This window comes from Gigantopelta aegis, chromosome 3 (genome assembly GCF_016097555.1).
Source record: "Gigantopelta aegis isolate Gae_Host chromosome 3, Gae_host_genome, whole genome shotgun sequence".
Taxonomy (NCBI): Eukaryota; Metazoa; Mollusca; class Gastropoda; order Neomphalida; family Peltospiridae; genus Gigantopelta; species Gigantopelta aegis.
In genome coordinates, this window is record NC_054701.1 from 15172379 (window position 1) to 15191764 (window position 19386).

The following is a 19386-nucleotide window of genomic DNA, read 5'->3' on the forward strand; positions in this document are numbered from 1 at the left end:
GTTTAACGTATCAAATAGTTGTTGCCTTTCACCATAATAAATAGGGCAGTCTAAAATAAAATGTTTTTCATCTTCCACAGCTTGAGAATTACAAACAAAACAAGTTCTCTGTTCAATTAGGTGTTTTTTTAGGTTTACAGAATCTTCCAAGTTCAATATGATGATTGTGCGCACTGATTCTCATTTTAGTAAATTGTCTACGTTGATCGACGTTTGGTGTGCAAAGTAGGTAGCCTTGTTTTCTAATTTAAAAAGACTGTATGTTCTGAGTTTAGAATCATTGTTTTGAATAGTATCTGACCAGAATTTTATATATTTTGACTCGAGTTCTTGTTTCAATTCAAATCAATTCATTTATTTCCGTGTATGAATTATACAGACATGAATAATAATAATATCAACATCAAGAAAAAAGAAAAACAATACATGTTACAATAGTTACTGTGACGGTACATGCTCTTAATTTGTTTCGCCTGTGGCGATTTTAATTGTGTTAGAGGGCCGTGTGCAGTTCCACATGCACTTAGCGCAGGTGAGCAACTTGTTACGTAATACTTCGCGCGATCGGGCATTCCAATATGCACTTAGTCCAGCTGTGGAGGCCATGTGGCGAGTAGTTACGTAATACCTCTGCGAGTGCGGTTTTTACAACCGTGATTTTGGCGACGATGGCGTCAGTAAGTCTGACGATCAGAGAGAAATATACCGACGCTAGTAGAGGTGAAATATCAGATGATAGGGGGAGGTACCGCCTTGTACCCCCAGGCCAATTCTGATTTTTATAATAAATAGCTAGTTTTTAGAGATATCGAGGAGAAACGGAAAAGGAAGCTTCCTGGGAACGTTAGTCCGTTTGGACTTTGGTAAATATCATTTCTGCTCTGTGTATAACCGTGATGTGATTGATGTGACTTTAAATATTTTAATACTGTATTATACCAATATTCTTTAGACAGTGTCTTCGGTCATCTGACGAAGTAAATCGTAGACTTTTTGTTCTAACATTATACGAGTATTTGGTAATATAAAGCTTAGCCAGTCATCCTAGACGACCTAGGTAAACTGTAGGTTATTGTCTTTATTGTGATAAGTATTAATTCTGTGTTACAAGGTTACTGAATGAGTAGTTAGGGTTAATTAAAAATTAACCCGTTAGGAATAGAGCTGTAATTCCTTTATTAATTAAGTTCCCCTGGAAGCGTTCCTAAATTATCACACGTTACTGAACGAGTAGTAAGAGTTAATTAAAAATTAACCAGTTAGGAATGGTGTTGTAATTCCTTTATTAATTATCTTCTCCTGGAAGCGTTTCTCAATTATCACACGTGTGGGTGTGGTGTAACGGTGAAGTGATTCGCATATTGTGTAACTAGACACCTAGAGATTAACTAATTAAGTGATCAGTTCTGGGTTGTTATTATTGCTGTTATTAATTAACTACTACGGCTGTACATTTGTCAGCGTAGATTAATACAGATTCCAAAGTGTATTGTGTTTTTGTTGTGTTTCTAGTGAGCTAAACGTGCTATATATATATATACTTTATATAAGATCGTATCTCAAATCATACCTAGAGACGAGCCATACTAGGGTTTAACAGCCTGTTACAGAGAGATCTAATAGATATACAGTTAGGAGAGATATTTTGATAATCGTGTTTTATTCAGTTACGGGAATTATAGAATCCCCGTGACAGGAGTAGAAAATTGGGGCGCTCGTCCCGGATCTGAAACGGGACATGCATATTTAAAAAGGTATTGTTTGTAAATGGGGGCTTTATAAATAATTTTTACAATTTACCAGAAGTAGCACGTTGTTCACTAGAAAATTAATTAGTAATAAGTGCGTCATATCTAAACATGGATAAGAATTTGCTGGATAGGCCTACGCTCAGTGTAGTGGAGATTAAGCGAGCACGTAAGGCCGAGTTAGTTGAAATCGCGGGTGAGCGAGAAATTGATTTAACATCAGTTAAAACCTTAGGTGATATAAAGACAATTATTATCCAGGAAGTTTTTGGTGATAGGCCTGTTATGGAAGACAGTGAGTTTGTTCCAGAGATAGAGATAAATGAGTTAAGTGTGGAACAACAATTAGCTTTTAAAAAGCTTGAGTACGAAAGAGAAGAGAAAGAGAGAGAAAGAGAAGAACGTGCATTAGAGAGAGAGAGAGAGAGAGAGAGAGAGAGAGAGAGAGAGAGAGAGAGAGAGAGAGAGAGAGAGAGAGAAAGAGAAGATAGAGATAGAGAAAAATAAGATAGGAATAGAGAGAGAGAGAGAGAGAGAAAGAAGAGATAGATAGAGAAGATAGACATAGAGATAGAGAAGATAGAGAGAGGGATAGAGAATTCCAGTTAGAAAAATTAAAAGTGGAACATGAGTTAAAGTTGAATACCGAAGAAGTCAGACGAGAAGCCAGAAATGGGTTTAACATGTCGGAGGCTTATAGATCAGTGCCTGTATTTGACGATCAGGAGGTAGACATGTTCTTCCAACTTTTTGAACGGGCCGCTAAGCAGATAAATTGGCCGCAGTCTAAGTGGACATTGTTAGCCGTGTCTAAGTTTAAGGGGAAGGCTAGTATAGCTTATAATTCAATGAGTGATGAGCGAGCAAGTCAGTACGACCTAGTTAAGACGGCAGTGTTGAGGGCGTATGAATTACGTCCTGAGGATTATCGTTTACGGTATAGCGAGTTGAGAAAAACGCAGGGTCAGTCTTATAGTGAGTTTATGGCTAAGAAGGCAGGGATGTTTGATAAATGGGTTGTTTCTCATCAGGTAGAGTCATATACCGAGTTACGGGAGTTGTTGATCTTACAGGACATTAAAAATGGATTACCAGTTAGCTTACGTATTCATTTAGAGGATCGTGATGTCAAGAGGATAGAGGAGGCAGGCATAGTGGCAGATGATTACGTGTTAATACACAAAGCTCAGGCAGTACAGGGTAGCTCTTTACAACAGGGTGATAAGAAGAAATTTCAGCCAGGTTTTTCCCGGGAAAGTAACTATCGGGGAGAGTCATCTAGCTGGTCAGCTAGTCAGGCAAGGAATGCACCTGGTGGGCAAAGTAAGGATAGACCTGCATTATCAGCCAATGCACGAACTTTTCGTCCACATTGCAGTTACTGTAAAAAGGATAACCATCTTATCGGGGACTGTTTTAAAAGGAAACGCGATAATGCGCAAGTGATCGGTTTAGTGAGGTCAGCTCCGTTAGCGAGAGAGTTAATGGTTAGTCCCATGGCAGAGAAAGTAAACCCGTATGTATCCACTGGTATGGTTTGTGATGTGAAACAAGAATTGAGTCCTAAGGCTATATCAATCTATAGAGATACCGGGTGTAGTCAGAGTTTGATCACGCAAGAGAGTTTAGCTGGTATTGAAAATTCAGACATAGGACGTAGTTTGGTTTTAACCTCGGTTACTGGAGAAAATATGGTTGTCAGGTTACATAAGGTTTTCTTGTGTTCGAAGTTTGTGACGGGACCAGTCATTATGGGTGTTGTGAAGGACTTGCCTGTTGAAAACATAGGAGTTTTGTTGGGAAATGATTTGACTAGTCAGTGTTGTCAGCCGACATGTGACCAATTGTTAATTAAAGACAGCCCTTTACCAGTAGAAGAGAGTGAGGTTGCTGAGATTAGATATCCTGCGTGTGTAAAGACTAGGGCTATGGCCAGTAGGTTAGCACGGGATCTAGAGGATATTTGTGATTTGTCTGATACGTGTGTGAGCCATGAAATTGGAGTGGATGAGGTTATCAGTAAAATGGTAGATAAGTCAACTGACAAATTAAATGTGGTGGAACCTGTTGATCTCCCGCAGAGGGGAATTGAACCAGTTGTCTTTGATAGAGGGGATTTACCTTGTAATAGACAAGAGTTAATTCTAGAGCAGGGGGCTGATCCAAATTTGTTGGCAGCTCGCACTACATTGTTAACTGAGAGAGTATTGATGAATAAAAGAGTTAGGGATAGGAGGTTGCCGGCGACTGAACTAGCTAGGAAGCAACTGAGCCATGCTCAGAGCAAAATAAAATCAGTGTTTGATAGGAGGGCTAAGAGTCGGGAATTTAAACCAGGGGATAAGGTGCTGCTGTACCTTCCCATTAAACGGGGTTCTGTGCAGAACAGGTATTTCGGGCCCTATGTTGTGCACAAACGGGTTAATGAGACAGGGTATGTGATAAACACTCCTGATAGGGTTAGGAAAAGTAGGTATTGTCACATCAATTTGCTAAAAGGTTATTTTGACAGACTGCCGATAGTTCCAGAGAGACCGGTCCAAATTGAGAGACACTCAATTTCCTGTGATGACGTCAAGACTGCGGAGGTCAAGTTGGCCAACGGCCAGATTCTAGCAGACTTGAACCCCCAGCGAGCAAAGCTGACTACATTGATACAAGACAATGTTTCCATTTGTCGGGACCTTCCAACGGTTACCAATACCTTAAGCCAAGATGTGCGCTCGGAACCCAACGCTACACCGCGTCGACAGCATGCCTATCGGAGAAAACCTGGAAAACGTGCGACGCTGAGAAAGAAGGAAACGAAGTTCCATTGGTCAGGTGAATGCGAGAAGTCATTCAACCGTTTCAAGCAGAGGCGCTACTCGTCTCCCGTGATGGCAGCACCAGACTACCGAATGCCGTTCAAGCTAGCTGTGGATGCCAGTGACGTGGGTGCTGGAGCTGTGCTGTTCCCAGAAGACGAAGACGGACTGGACCATCCTAATGAAAGCCTCCAACCAGAGAGTTTTGAGATGGAGTCTTCCTCTGCAAGAATACCCAATTACCATTGGACATATCAAGGGCACATCCAATGTAACCGCTGATGCCCTGTCCCGAAGTTGAACGTTATGATGATGTGTTGACATTCTTTATTTCTGTTTTGTTTATATATATTTTATTTGTATACCAGGGACTCGGAGACTCAGTGTGATTACTGGTAGTCACCTTATTATTACATGTGTTATAAATGCCCGTATGCGTCGGTTAACGCACCATTTTTGTTTTAATGTAGTATATTTCCCTATTCCTAGAGTAGAGGAAATATCCTTTTTGAGGTGGGGGTGTGTGACGGTACATGCTCTTAATTTGTTTCGCCTGTGGCGATTTTAATTGTGTTAGAGGGCCGTGTGCAGTTCCACGTGCACTTAGCGCAGGTGGGCAACTTGTTACGTAATACTTCGCGCGATCGGGCATTCCAATATGCACTTAGTCCAGCTGTGGAGGCCGAGTAGTTACGTAATACCTCTGCGAGTGGGTGTGGTGTAACGGTGAAGTGATTCGCATATTGTGTAACTAGACACCTAGAGATTAACTAATTAAGTGATCAGTTCTGGGTTGTTATTATTGCTGTTATTAATTAACTACTACGGCTGTACATTTGTCAGCGTAGATTAATACAGATTCCAAAGTGTATTGTGTTTTTGTTGTGTTTCTAGTGAGCTAAACGTGCTATATATATATATACTTTATATAAGATCGTATCTCTGATCATACCTAGAGACGAGCCATACTAGGGTTTAACAGCCTGTTACAGAGAGATCTAATAGATATACAGTTAGGAGAGATATTTTGATAATCGTGTTTTATTCAGTTACGGGAATTATAGAATCCCCGTGACAGTTACAATATCCTAGCACAATTATAATTTATATACTATTATCCTGTTCAGTTATTTAGACCCAAAGTTTTTTGCAAATGTTACGTTGAATCACACTGGTCTTCTGTGTCTAGTCAAAAATGACCGTAGTTATTTATAGGCGAAATAACGTGCATTCAAACGACACAGATATTTTTAAAAAGTGGAATTAAGTCAACTTCGTGCATTTTATATGATGATTTGTATATAAAACCTGTCGGGGTTTGGGTTTGTTTTCATGTAAATGCAAAGAAAACAAATATCGAATAGGAAATAAACGTAACATTTGCAAAAAACTTTGGGTCTAAATAATTGAACAGGATTTTTAATAGTTAAAGGCACTTGCTTAACACCATCTCGTATTTCCGACCTAACACAAACTACCATGCCTCCAAAGTTACGAGATGCATTAACAGATTTTGGTCTAATATTAGGTGGGAATAACCTGGAAGAGATAAAGAATCACTTTTACTACAATGAGTTTCTGCAAGACAGATATCAAATTTTAAAAGTGTTGACTGTAATTCTGTATCATTTAGTTTGCAAATTCGCTAGCCACCAATTAATTTAAAAGCATCATCTATATTCCAAACAAAATGGATACGTTACTGAGATATCGAGTCATAGCGCTAGAGTCAATAAATTTTCTTTTAACAAAATGACACATTGGAAACATAATCAACACATTAATAAGTTCTAATACAATATGTTAGAAATACATAAAGAGTTATGTATAATCACTAATATAGTCATCAGCTGCATGTAATAAATTGATGATTCAAATTTGAAATGACTTATTGCTTTTAATTCAACGTCGAAGCGATTCCAGTCTGTCAATGTTATTGAATAAAGATTCAAGGCTATGAATGAAGCTGCTAATGCTGGCTGAAACATTTGCTTTCTGGTGACGTTTAGAATGATCACGGCGTAACCATGTTTGATGATTCCGTTGTGAATGGCTGTTAGATGAACAGCTTCTTTCCTGATTTGAGAATTGGTTCTTGGGCCAGTCGTAATCAGCGTATGCAGGAAGCCCAAACAGTGGATTTAGAGTGTTTTTGTAAATTTTGACTAGACACAGAAGACCAGTGTGATTCAAGTGAACACCATCATCTTTAAAGGTCCACAATCATGGCACATTATTAATACACAGTATATTTAAAAAATACACAAAGATTACATTATTAACCATAAAAAAACAAAAATACCACTCCAATTATTAATAAAGCGACTTTTTGTAAAACGCTCGGGGAAAAAACACTGATCCAGTCGATTTGACCCGCATCTGACCTGTGACGTAGCATCAGGTGAATTCCACTCATTCATTAGTAGGTTAGCATGTAATGATTCTTCGGAAAATAGTCTTTCTTCTCGGACGTTAGTTTGGACATTTCGGACTTGTCGCATTTGTCTATTTATTCTAATGCTACCTCGATTGGTGAGGAAAGAGAAAATCCGTTAGGGGTACTTCCCTATCAGTTTGAACCGTAGTACACCGACGATGATCCGTCGAGACCAATGCGGTCAGCCTATTTGCAGCACGGAGCCCGGACGTCGCCCGCAGACAAAAGCAATACGTGTCTACAGATTTCGCTGACATCGGTAGCTCGGACAGCATGTGACACAGTCGGCTCACTACGAGATCAAGGAATCTAAGTGGTTGTGTAATAATGTAATGTCGTTGTAAAGAGGTGTTTTCAGACGTCGGATGCACGTTTGTTCCTAATTTGCTCTGACGGTGTCGGAAGGTGTGAATTCCGTTGTAATGAACAGAATAACACTGATGTGCGTTTATTCCCGACAATTTGTGGTCGGATGGTTTAAATGTCGCAGTAACGACGGTCGTTGTAACAAGGTCTGACTGTATATGTTAAAACAATAAATGTAGGAAAAATAGTTTTTAGAAAAAAATCGCATTAAAATTCGGTAGGCCTATCTGTTTTTGTCTTCGGGCGATGTTGGAAATATCATTATGTACAGCCCGAACATGAAAAATGCGATTTTTTTCTAAAAAATATTTTTCCTACATTTATTTTTTTAACATATATAAATGCATCGTGTTGAGGTGTATCTTTGTGCCAAATATGAACAATGGACACCTCGGCATTAACATTCGGGCTTTGTTTTTGTCTCCGGGTGACGTTCGGACTCCAGGCTGCAAATAGGCTGAACAGGGGGGATACAGGCTTGGAACAGACAAGTTTTTTAACAAAAGTTTTGGTGCCATTCCCATCGACCATCTTAGATAATTGTCGTAATCCCCAGGTGTGATGTGGTCACTGCAAATCGAATCCCATCTTAACGGTCTTTTCCAATACGCACGTGTTCGGTTTAAGAATTGCTTTCGTGCAAACAATGTCGGTTTGTCTTTCGAAAAAATATGCAAACTTCTTTTGCCTTTAACTGCAGCGTTTGTACATCCATACACCGAACAATAGTTCACCATGTTTTACATTTGAAAAATATCTTCAAAATAATATTCCAAACATACAATTCAATTCAATAGAATAACATTTTCGCGTTTTAAAAATACACGTGTTCCACTTTCATGTAAAATGACCGAAAGGCTGCAGGTCAGGTCAGGTCATAGGGTTTTACGTGCACATTCAGAACAAGCTGTTGTAGCGCACGCCTGTCGTGGGCACAAGAGCCGGCCTTGGCCGGCTCCTCCGTCCATGACAGGAAAGGTGGGGGGAGGGGAGAGGAGGGACCGCCTGCACTGGCAGGTGCAAGGGAGCACCAGCAGCCCGATTAAATCGGTAGAAGGCGGGTGGGGGTGGTGGTGGTGCTATGGAATTTGAATGGAGCACTTAAATGCCAAAGAGAAAAGGGTGCGCAGTTTTGATTGAGGGAATTTGGCGCAATTTTGAACGGTCGGTCGAAAGGTAATTGGCCGAGCTAATATAGGTTTTGATATTAGTGAATCGAGAGTAGCTCGGAAAGGCTGCGAATCACGCGTTCATGTTATGCCGGTTAGCGCATCACGTGACGTGACTCTTGGAGTCCAGAGGCTTTTTAGCAAGCGATATAGAAAACGCGACTTTTTATTGCGAATATATTAAAGCCGCACACCCTAGTTCCATCCAGCGAAAATAAATTATAATTTGGTTAATCTACAAACCTGTAACACACTTAGATCACGTTTTTATCAAATGGAGTGAAAAAGCAGGTTTTATATCGATAAATACCATGGGAATCCCCATGTCCCAATTGCTTGAAATAATTTTGAAAGTTAGTATTCTGATGTCACCGGTAGATGTCGCTCGAAGCACAACAATGCCTACGTCACGACAAATTTCACAGACTTGGGGTGCGTTCTTTTCACCTCTCCTGGACATGTTCCAACTGTTCTGTCCTGGTTGTATCCCCTCTCCAGATATCGTAAGACTTAGCAAAATTATTGGTTTTAAGGGTTTGTAACGTTTTGTATTGAGACACTTGCTTGTCTGAACTTTATTGTTACTGAAAATGTTCACGAACTGTGAAGAAAAATCTCACAAATGAACAACAACAAATCGGATGTTGATTGCGCGAACCGTGCACGAGAAAACAAACCGAACCAAAATGATAACGGTCACGTGGTATACCAACGTCTGTGACATTGAAATGGAAATATCCCGTCTAAAAATAGATTAGACCTTGTCTGCTCAACGGTTTTTTTCTCAAACATGCGTGCGTTTTTAAGAAATAAGAAAAATGCATTTTGTGGTATTACAAAAACCAGGATTACCAAAAAACACTTCAGGTGAATGGAAATGTATATTCTAAATAATAAACGGTAAGTAAAGTGCAATTTTATTTGTGAAAAAATTGGTTTAATAGCGAAAAACAACGCCGTAATGGTTAACAACTAGCCGTAACTAGGGTGTGTCCCTTTAAAGCGGGTAAATGTTTTAAAATTTATTTTATTGATACTTCATATATATTGTAAAAGGTATACGTAGATGCCAAACAATAGTGAATTACGTTTCTGATAAATGTAGACCTTTAAACATGCTGTGCTTGATATCAGACAGTGGGATAATGTTAAAGGGACATTCCTGAGTTTGCTGCAATTTTTAAGATGTTATCGACTAACAGACTTTTTGACGACTAATTACATATCAAATATATTGTTTGTGCATCAAATATTAGTGGCTATATATTAAACGTGTTTCTGATTGTTCTAATATTTGTACTAGGTTAATTTTCATTTTATTTCCTAAAAAATATTTGAAGACAAAATCCAGTTTGGGCTTCCTAGAAATATTAAGATGACCAGAAACACATTGTATATACAGACACTGATATTCTAAACAAGAAAATATATTTAATATGTAAGTTTAATCGTAGAAATATTTTGTTAGTCGGAAACATCTTACAATGCAGCAAACTCAGGAATGTCCCTTTAACATTCAGATCCTGTAGTGCTTTGTTGAACCTTTCCACCTTCTCGTTGTAGGCACTTGGGGTATTCACAGAAAACCTTGGCATTGCATGAATACAGATTGCTGGCTGCTCTAATTTTCGCCGACACATACCAATTAGAGTGTTGACACCAGAGATACATGTATCAACATCATGGTTTGCAAGGCTGTTGTCAGATACATGCGTTAAAAAAAACCCTATGCTTTCTGTGGCTATCAGAATAGTAAAATAATAATATATTTTTAAGAATTTAGTAAACTTTTAATTAAATACACTAAAAGGACATTTACCTGAACCTATCCCAATATAGAATAATTTTAGGTAAGAAATACAGATCTTTATTGTGTTAATGGGGCAATATATTTTTTGGCACATGCTCTGTAACGAACTTATGACCTTTGCTATAAGCGATATTTCCGTTTTGCATACTAAATACAATCCTGAGACGGGCCTAAGGAGCAGGGAGTTACGATGTTAGATTTTTGTTAACATACATTATACTGTTAAACATATTCTAATATTGATCAGTTCGTAATAGACACCGAGAAGGTATCGTTTCATCAAAACTTTCGTAAGATAGGCCCAACATCGGATGACAATGCAGGGCCGTAGCTAGGATTTTTTGTTTGGGTGGGGTGGGGGGTGGGGGGGGGGGGGTGGGGGGCAACTGAGTAGTTAATAGTCTAAAACTCCTTTTCTTTAACCTGCTTAACGAATTTTTTCTGCCCACCTGCTAGCTACGGCCCTGCAATGTCGAGACATTCAGACTATACCCAAAACAGTCTACTATATATTAAACTGAGGATGGGCGTGGGAATGTTATACATACAGCTAATGGTTACTAGTGATAAAGGTGGGCGTGAGAATGTTATAAATACAGCATTTACTTAGGGAAACAGGTGCATATTCCCCATTAGGTTTTTTAATCATACAAACACATCACTCTGGTCCCACCCTGGCCCATGGCCTTTAGTACTATCCTGATAGCCATAGAAAGCATGTTTTTTTTAACGCATATGTTTAAGCCTTGTAAATATGTGTAGTTACATGCAACTGACAAAACAGGTTTTTTAAATTCGAACCAAGATTATTTTTAATGAAGAAGATTAAAAAAAATATAGACCAGTGAACAGGTGTGATAATAATAGCACGAAAACACTAGTTCTGCTCACCTGGTGTTCAAGTCATAGGACTGTAACCCCCCCCCCACCCCTTTATTTTTCCAATTCCAACCAGTCCCACATGATGTATATCAAAGGTGCTATGTGATATAGCACCACATGGTATATGTGCGGTCATGTTTGTGGGAAAGTGCATGGGACATTGTAAGAAGTTTCCTCGGAGAACTGTCAAAATTTCAATTATCAAATGTTTGACATCCAATGATTAATAATTAATCAATGCTCTAAAGGCGTTTAAAAAAACAGCCCAACTTTATCTTACTTATTTTTTCCCCCCAAATTATTATTCTATTTTATCCATAAAAAAGTCTAATTATGGTGTTTTTGGTAGACCAGTATTGATCTTATGTCGAAATTAATTAATTTAGACATGTACATCCGTCAACCATTTTATGTACGTCCGTCACGATATTTAGCATGTATCAGTTACAGTTACATTAATATGCAGCGATGCTTTTCCCCCGATATTCAGACTGTATGTCAAAATAGATATTAATTACTTGGAGTACTAACAACACACACAATTTTTACAATGACAATTACACTGGTTTTTCACCAATTCTGAATGTACACCAGTCACACCCCTTTGGACTACCATTCCACAATTTCTGTTTTGCTCGTTATAAAAAAAAAAACCCCATTCCATTGTGCTCATTTTACTTCTCTGGACCATGTCAAATTTAAAGTAGATCTCTTGAAAACCAATAATGTTACTAGGCTAATGTTATGTGCTTACTTTAAGTTCAAGCCAATGAGATTCTACTGTATGTTAGGCCACAAATGTTTTGATCCCCTCATAGCACAAGATTTAAGTAAGTGCAAGCAAACAAGGTAAATCCATGTGTTAAAAATATTAATTTGGTACACTATCATCATTTACTACCACAACCCATACATTATAAACAGGAATTCAATCAAATTACAATTTGTGCATACATATTCAAAATATACTATATTTACCTGGATTGATATGTGCCTCCAAAAATCTTCAATAATACTGAAACCCCCCAGCCCACACACAAAAACACACACCTCCAACCAACAAAAAGAAAACAACTACATTTTTGAAAATGGTTTATTTTGCATGATGGTAATCCAACGTGGTTCCTTCAAAAATTTACATAACAGCAAAAACAGTTAAAATTTGTAAGTAAAGTAATGATCTTCATTTCAACATTTTTTGTACAGCCAACTTTACTATTGAACTAATTTAAAGGGACAAAAAAGAAAAAAAGAAGAAAAAATGAAGAAAAGAAACGGATGGAAAAAAGAGAGAAACGTTTTAGCACTTTTTTCCGATAAAACTAAGTTTGGTATACAATACACTTTTTGATTCAGTTTTGACTGTAAAGGAACCTATCCAAATTTCTTTATTATAGTTTCAGTCATGGACGTCTAACATCCACATGTAAAACCATGTGTACAACCATCCAGTGTACACAATTCATACTGGTCCCATCAGTTGACACAGATTCACACAAATCCTTGCATCCCTATGTACACCAATTCACTCCTCAACGCCCAGTAGATTTATACACACAACATCAGCATAGACCATTCCATACAAGTCTCAACACCCAATGTTCACCAATTCATACAGGTCCCAACATCTACTGTACACATTCATACAGGTCCCAACATCTACTGTACACATTCATACATGTCCCAACATCTACTGTACACATTCATACAGGTCCCAACATCTACTGTACACATTCATACAACATAGTGGAAATTAATCCACATCATACCAATTCATACTGAACCAACATACAATGTGTATGTAACTAGTCCTAATATCCAATGTACACCAATCCATATCAGTCAAAACATCCAAATGCACACCAATTCATGTTGGTAGTGTAGATTCATTGCACATCCTAATGTCTATGGTACACCGATTTATACAGGTGAACATCCAGTTTGAAGTATCATGTCACAACTTCCTGTTTACACCAATTAAAATATGCCATAGTTTATAACATACACCAAATTGTTTACTTAAAGATTTTAGTGATATTGCTTGATGACCTCCAAACAAAATAATGTGTGTATGTGATTAAAGTTTCATATTTGATGGTAAAAATTTGTATTTGTAATGCATCATTCAAACTCATGTTAGATTTTAAAATCTCTCATGCAGACTTTTTACAATTTCTCAGGTAAACGTTTTTAATTCTTCAAGTACACTTAGAAAGTGTTCTTTAAGTAGGAACTGGCTTGATGCCGATGTGTGTCACTGTCATCACCTATTGAGCAGACCAATCTTAAAATCTCATCAAACACCAACTTTTCAACAGATGAACATTATTTTCCAACAGAATATCAACACCCATTTTTTGTTTTGGTATGTTTGATCGACTACTGCAAATTTCCAGTTGTTGAATACAACATTGAAACAATAGGTAATGGACGAGGTCTTCACGAGATACAGCCATGTTGTTTCCACTCTCATGTGTTTCCACGATGCCCAACAATACAAAAAGAAAGTCATGCATCAATCCATTTCCTGATACCGTGCAAACATTGTTTTCTTCACACTCTCTTTGTATGTATCTCCAGCATCAGGAATTATGTTGGCACCTTTGGCTCCTAAACCAGCTGTTTGCACCCGGCGTTTTGCCTGAAATATAAAAAGTACAAAAAAATTCAGTGCAAACCAAAACCGACATATTTCTACACACTGTCAGAGACCATCTGATAATATTCAAATAACAGAACACTTTTACTCGTAGTTCAAAGATATATATCTAGTGTATTTGCACAGACAAATGCAGTGGATTTTGATGGTACTAGTCAAATAGTGCAAGTTACTATGATCTTACTATTTTACCAGCTACTGGTAAACACATATGTAAATGTGCGGTCCTACTAAAATGCTTCCCTACCTCAATAGGTACGGTGATGCCTTGTTTCCCTTTGCCAAGCCCTGCACCAGGAGCCCACCCCATCTTCTGTAACAGTTTACTGCCGATATTGTCACCACCAATTCCAGCTTTAGTCGGCTCCTCGTACCTATTTAAAACGCAAAAAGTAGAAAGAAAAAAAACATTTTTAAATAATGTAAATCAATAAATGTCTATTCAGATCACTTTGTTCTATAATTTGTTAATCTTTATATTAAATATATTTTGTCTTCCTCAATCTATTGACCTGTATCCGTTTTACCGGTCTTACTTTAATATGTAGCAATATGCTAAACTAATACTTGAGATGTTGTGACTAAAGGTTGAATATCTATTGAATGAATGACCCCATCTGCTGTACTTTCATTGTTGCCATGGATTCCCCTTTTACTGCCAAATTGTGTTTAATAATCTGAATAATAATTTTAATGATTACAATAGGACCCTCCCATTTTATCAGCATGAAGCTGTCGCAATTTTTTTTTACTTTAATGGTGGTAACATGGTTGATAAACTAATCCTCCCTACGACCTGACAACACTGTGGAAATGGAGAATGAACTTACAACTCCTCAGTGGGAGGTTGGTAGCGTTTCCGTGGTTCAGGTGGAGACGCGGCTCCATATTTCTGTCGTCTTTCTTTTGCACGATCCCGATACTGAACAGAAGAAAGAAAAAGATATAGAAACTCTGACCTGAGCAATAAAAAATACTGACAGCTACCACCAATCATGTTTTATTCATGATAATAATAAAATATTACAAAAGATATTGTTTTTTTGTGTGTGTTGTGTTCTTCAGGCTGGTGCCATGTCACCAGAACATTTATATAAGCTTTGCAATAGCAACATTAATTATATTATCCAGTAACATTAACTTTCACTTAGAATGTCTTCAAACTTAGTTTTTATTTACAGTATTTTTTTTACTGTTATTTGTTGTATCAATGAACCTGTGGCACTAATTTGTCATTGGGGCGGGATCCATTCAACTGATTGGTTTTTCCTGTTCCAACCAGTGCACCACAACTGGTCAAAGGCCGTGGTGTGTGCTTAGTGCACATAAAAGATCCCTTACTGTATTAAAAAAATAGTAGCAGGTTTCCTCTGATGACCGAGAGTCATAATTACCATGTTTGACATCCAATAGCCGATGATTAATTAATTGATATGCTCTAGTGGTGTAGTTAGACAAAACAAACTTTAATTTGTCACCAACACTGATGTATCATGTAGCTGGGTTTTTTACATTAAAAATATAATTTTTTAAATGTTCACAATATTGTAAGCCAACATCTAACTGCCCTGACAAGATAATGATCAGATAAAAAGCCAATATTCAAAGGGATGCAACTCTTCCAGAAAATCACCAACATATCAAGAATATGAAAGTGGAAGGAAATGATGGCTTTCCCCCTTCTTTTTGGATTGTTTAGCTTAATATTCAGGTATCCCTATAGATGTTTTTGAAAATTGTAATCATTTTGTAAGTGTAATAACTGTCAGGGTCAGCTTATTCATGCTAAATTTGAATGCTGAACACTATCTTACCTCAATTTTGTCATGTCCTTGCTTTGAACTCTGTACTGCCTCCATGTTTTGCTAAAAGAAGACAAGGTAACTTACAATCATACACAACCATTATTCTACTTTAAATAAAGTAATCAATGTCAAATTCAAATTATTGTATATTTTTTTACACAAACATTTACACAATATATTAAACATTTACACAATGCTCACATATGTGGTCGTACCACACAGACAAGATATGATAATGTACCTGAATGTGTATGCTTGTATATTGGAGGAGGGTGTTACGTCTTTATTTCATACATTTTTGGTGTACACATTAATTAGATCACCCTTGTATTACCAAGTCCCCTATGTAGCACATTGGTAAAGATTGTTTGCAAAAGTTTATGTCAATTAATAAGAAGTTAGAACTTATTTCTAGTATGGACAGAAAAAAACTTTATCACTTTGTACCTTGTGTAGTTCAGAGAACTGGGTATGCTTAGCAAGAATTTCCTTGGACTGAAACTGACGTTTGCACAGCAGACAAGCGAGTTTATTCCAGTCGACGAGTTTACTCTCGTCCAGCTTGCCGCCTGCCGCCCCCGCAGCGTCATCGTCTTCCTCCTCATCGCTGTCGCCTCCGTAGGACGCCACGAGGCCGGGAATCCCAGACTGGCCTCCTTTACCACCAGGCTGTTGATTGATTGAACACATATTTTATTGTACAAAGAACAAAAGAATCAGGCACAAATTAGACAACTTACCAGGCACTCTTCTATATACATAAATATACATGATCTATATTACATAGCTGTAAATTTAAACTACATTTAAAACAGGCTGTTCAACAAGAACGCAGCTAATTGCGTATCAATACAACATGTATTAATGCAACTACAGAACACAAACTACAAGATTTGAAATAAATTTTGGAAATGAAGAAAAACTTAAATACACAACTGAAAATATATATGAATATTAATCTCACAGCATATTCCACACATACAGAATGATGGAATGGAATATTTTAGTAAAATTAAAAAGGTATAAAATCTTATACATGGCTTCTCTAGATTTTATTATAAATTAACTAAAATTAACACATTTTGTAGCTATGTGGTTTAAGATACATAATTCAAATATATTTTGGTTGGATATTTGAAATTAAGCAAGGAGTAGAACGTACAGAATTTTAATTTGAGAAAACATCTCACTACCTTTTGAGTGTTCAATGTGGTTAGTTATGAACAAGGGGAGTGTTTTTATGGAGCAAAAACATTGCAAAACCAATTACGCTGGTGTTTTATTTTCACATCTAGTAAAACCATTTTCACACAGACATTACAAATGTTCTAGCTAATTGGTATGGTAGTGGGTCTTACTTACAGTGGGTGGAGGAGGCATTAACTTCTTGTCTTCTGGTCCACCAGGTTTCTGAAATAACAAGCGCATCCAAATAAATGTGTATGCTAAAACATTAATGTTTGTTTGCTTGTTTAACAACAACACTAGAGCACATTGATCAATTAATCATCTGCCTTTGTGGTGCACCGGTTAGAACGAGAAAACCCCCCAAATCAGTTGAACGGATCCACTGAGGTGGTTCGATCCTGCGAAACAAATACCTCAGGCGAGTGCTCAACCGACAGTGCTAAATCCCACCGTATAATAGCAACTATCTGAGAAGAGAACTGCTACACAGAACTAAATTAGATTTATTTATGAATTCAACATTAAGTACAATAAATAAAAACCTGTCCTGCAGAAACATAACCAGATTGAAAAAACAACAATTAACTTAAATAGTCTAGTGGGATTCATTTCAAAAGTACTCAACACTAACCTAAACCCCAAACTGTACGTTTCAACTTACCGTCATGGCCAGAATGTTAAAACCCGCATCTGCAGTAGCGGATTCTTTTTCTTCTTTCTTTCCAAATGAAGGTAGAGCAATTTTAGTCTTCATTTCTTTTTGAGCATTCATAGACTTGGCCCATTTCTCCATGTCCTGTGAATAAAAAAAACCCAATGCACTCATATGTGGTACTGTGATCACGTTCTAGCCAGATGGATGACCACCTGAAGACTAAGACAATAAAACATGACAGATGAAGCCACACACAAATTAATGATAATGGTCCACCAGTTAAATCACCCACTAATATCAGTGTTCGAGATTAAAAATTTGGGGCAGTATCCCATTTGGGTACTAAAATTTCAAAATCTTGTATCCCAACTGAGAATTTAGTATCCCACTTACACGAAATTCATAAATAACATCGTAACAAACTTGGACGACACTGTTCTCGTTCGCAATCTATTGCAACCCGCAATCGCGGAATTTGTGAAATTTAAACGGAATCTATTTTTGAATAATACTAACATAAATTAATATCTAGCAGTAATTTATAAGTGATTCTGACATTATTACTGATAAACCTACCTGTATCAATTTTCTGCAGATGTGGAATCAATATCTCAAATAAAATTTGAAGGGAGGAAACATCCAACAAAAACAATAGCGACATAGGGCCTCCCAATCTATTGCTACCCTGCTATTGCTCCAGTGTAGCATTAGACTGGGTACGAGTTGGGGAAGACATTGTTATGGCATAGCATTAGGCTGGGTATGAGCTCGAAAATACTGTTACTTAACTTCACCAGTAAATGACGACTTTCATTGTCTAGCGAAAAATAAAAAAACACAGGATTTTAAAACAAACAATATTATATGGTATCCCGGTGGGATACTGGGTTCTTTTAGTCTGGTATCCATAATTAAATTTTGGTATCCCCAGGATATCGGGGATATCGAACACTGAATATCTAGTCTATTAACCCATTGTCAACTATCTCATATATCACCCACTTATGCAACAGATAAATCAACCCAGTCCCATTATCATCTCCAACATGTCACAGACAAATCAACCCAATCTCTATATTGTCTCCAAAATGTAACAGATAAGCAACCCAGTCCCTATGTTGTCTCCAAAATGTAATAAATAAATCAACCTTCATTGAGGGGATTTGATCCAACGTACTCTGTTCTACAGTAATCTACTAACTGAATCACTTTACACCAACACTACTACAATAATATATCTCTGCATTATACTACACCAACCTTTGCAATCTTTTTGGCTATCTTCACTTTTTCTTTCTTATCCTTGTCCTTCTTGGACTTGTCAACGCCCGGCGTGTCACTGGTCTCCTCTGTGTGACTTTCTGATGGGGCTGGCAGGTACGTACTCTTCTCGGCATCCCAGTACATGAACTGACACGTCTGAGCATTGTAGTAGTACTGAAAACAACATAAACAATCTCACAGTAACGGCAACAAATACTACAGGAAATAAACCATGAAGGACCAGCAAAAGTCAATGTTAAAAGTATTAATTAATGACACGCAAAAGGCAAATATTTAAACATGCAATTCTGAGGGTTTTAAAAAAAAAAAATTTATTAACCATTTAGAATAGATCATGCACATTATTTTGGTTTTATAACATCATTTTACAGTATCCTTGTAAAAATGTGTTAAATTGCCATTAATACTCGCAAAAACCTTTCTCCATCATTTAACAATATATATTAACTGTATGCTATATGAACTTTTAATAATAAACAGTGGTAATATATAAATCATGTTAAACCTAATTCATGACAAAGCACTGTTCTAGTTACAGAAGCAGTCTTCAAACAAGTGCAAACAAACATATTTGTG

The 19386-nt window shown here is 37.3% G+C and overlaps 1 protein-coding gene across 3 annotated transcripts in view; it reads right to left on the reverse strand.

Moving 5' to 3' along the window:
• Nucleotides 1-12298: 12298 nt before the first annotated feature.
• Nucleotides 12299-19386, reverse strand: part of LOC121367571 (RNA-binding protein 5-like) — a 30392-nt gene continuing 23304 nt past the window's right edge. For all 3 annotated transcript variants that reach the window (XM_041491836.1, XM_041491834.1, XM_041491835.1), the window contains exons 16-23: nucleotides 18787-18963; nucleotides 17533-17667; nucleotides 17046-17093; nucleotides 16131-16352; nucleotides 15693-15743; nucleotides 14709-14800; nucleotides 14126-14252; nucleotides 12299-13860 (exon numbers count right to left, since the gene is read on the reverse strand). In XM_041491836.1, coding sequence (XP_041347770.1) covers nucleotides 13735-13860; nucleotides 14126-14252; nucleotides 14709-14800; nucleotides 15693-15743; nucleotides 16131-16352; nucleotides 17046-17093; nucleotides 17533-17667; nucleotides 18787-18963 — 978 coding nt within the window. In that variant the 3' untranslated portion in view covers nucleotides 12299-13734. The remainder of the gene's footprint in view (nucleotides 13861-14125; nucleotides 14253-14708; nucleotides 14801-15692; nucleotides 15744-16130; nucleotides 16353-17045; nucleotides 17094-17532; nucleotides 17668-18786; nucleotides 18964-19386) is intronic.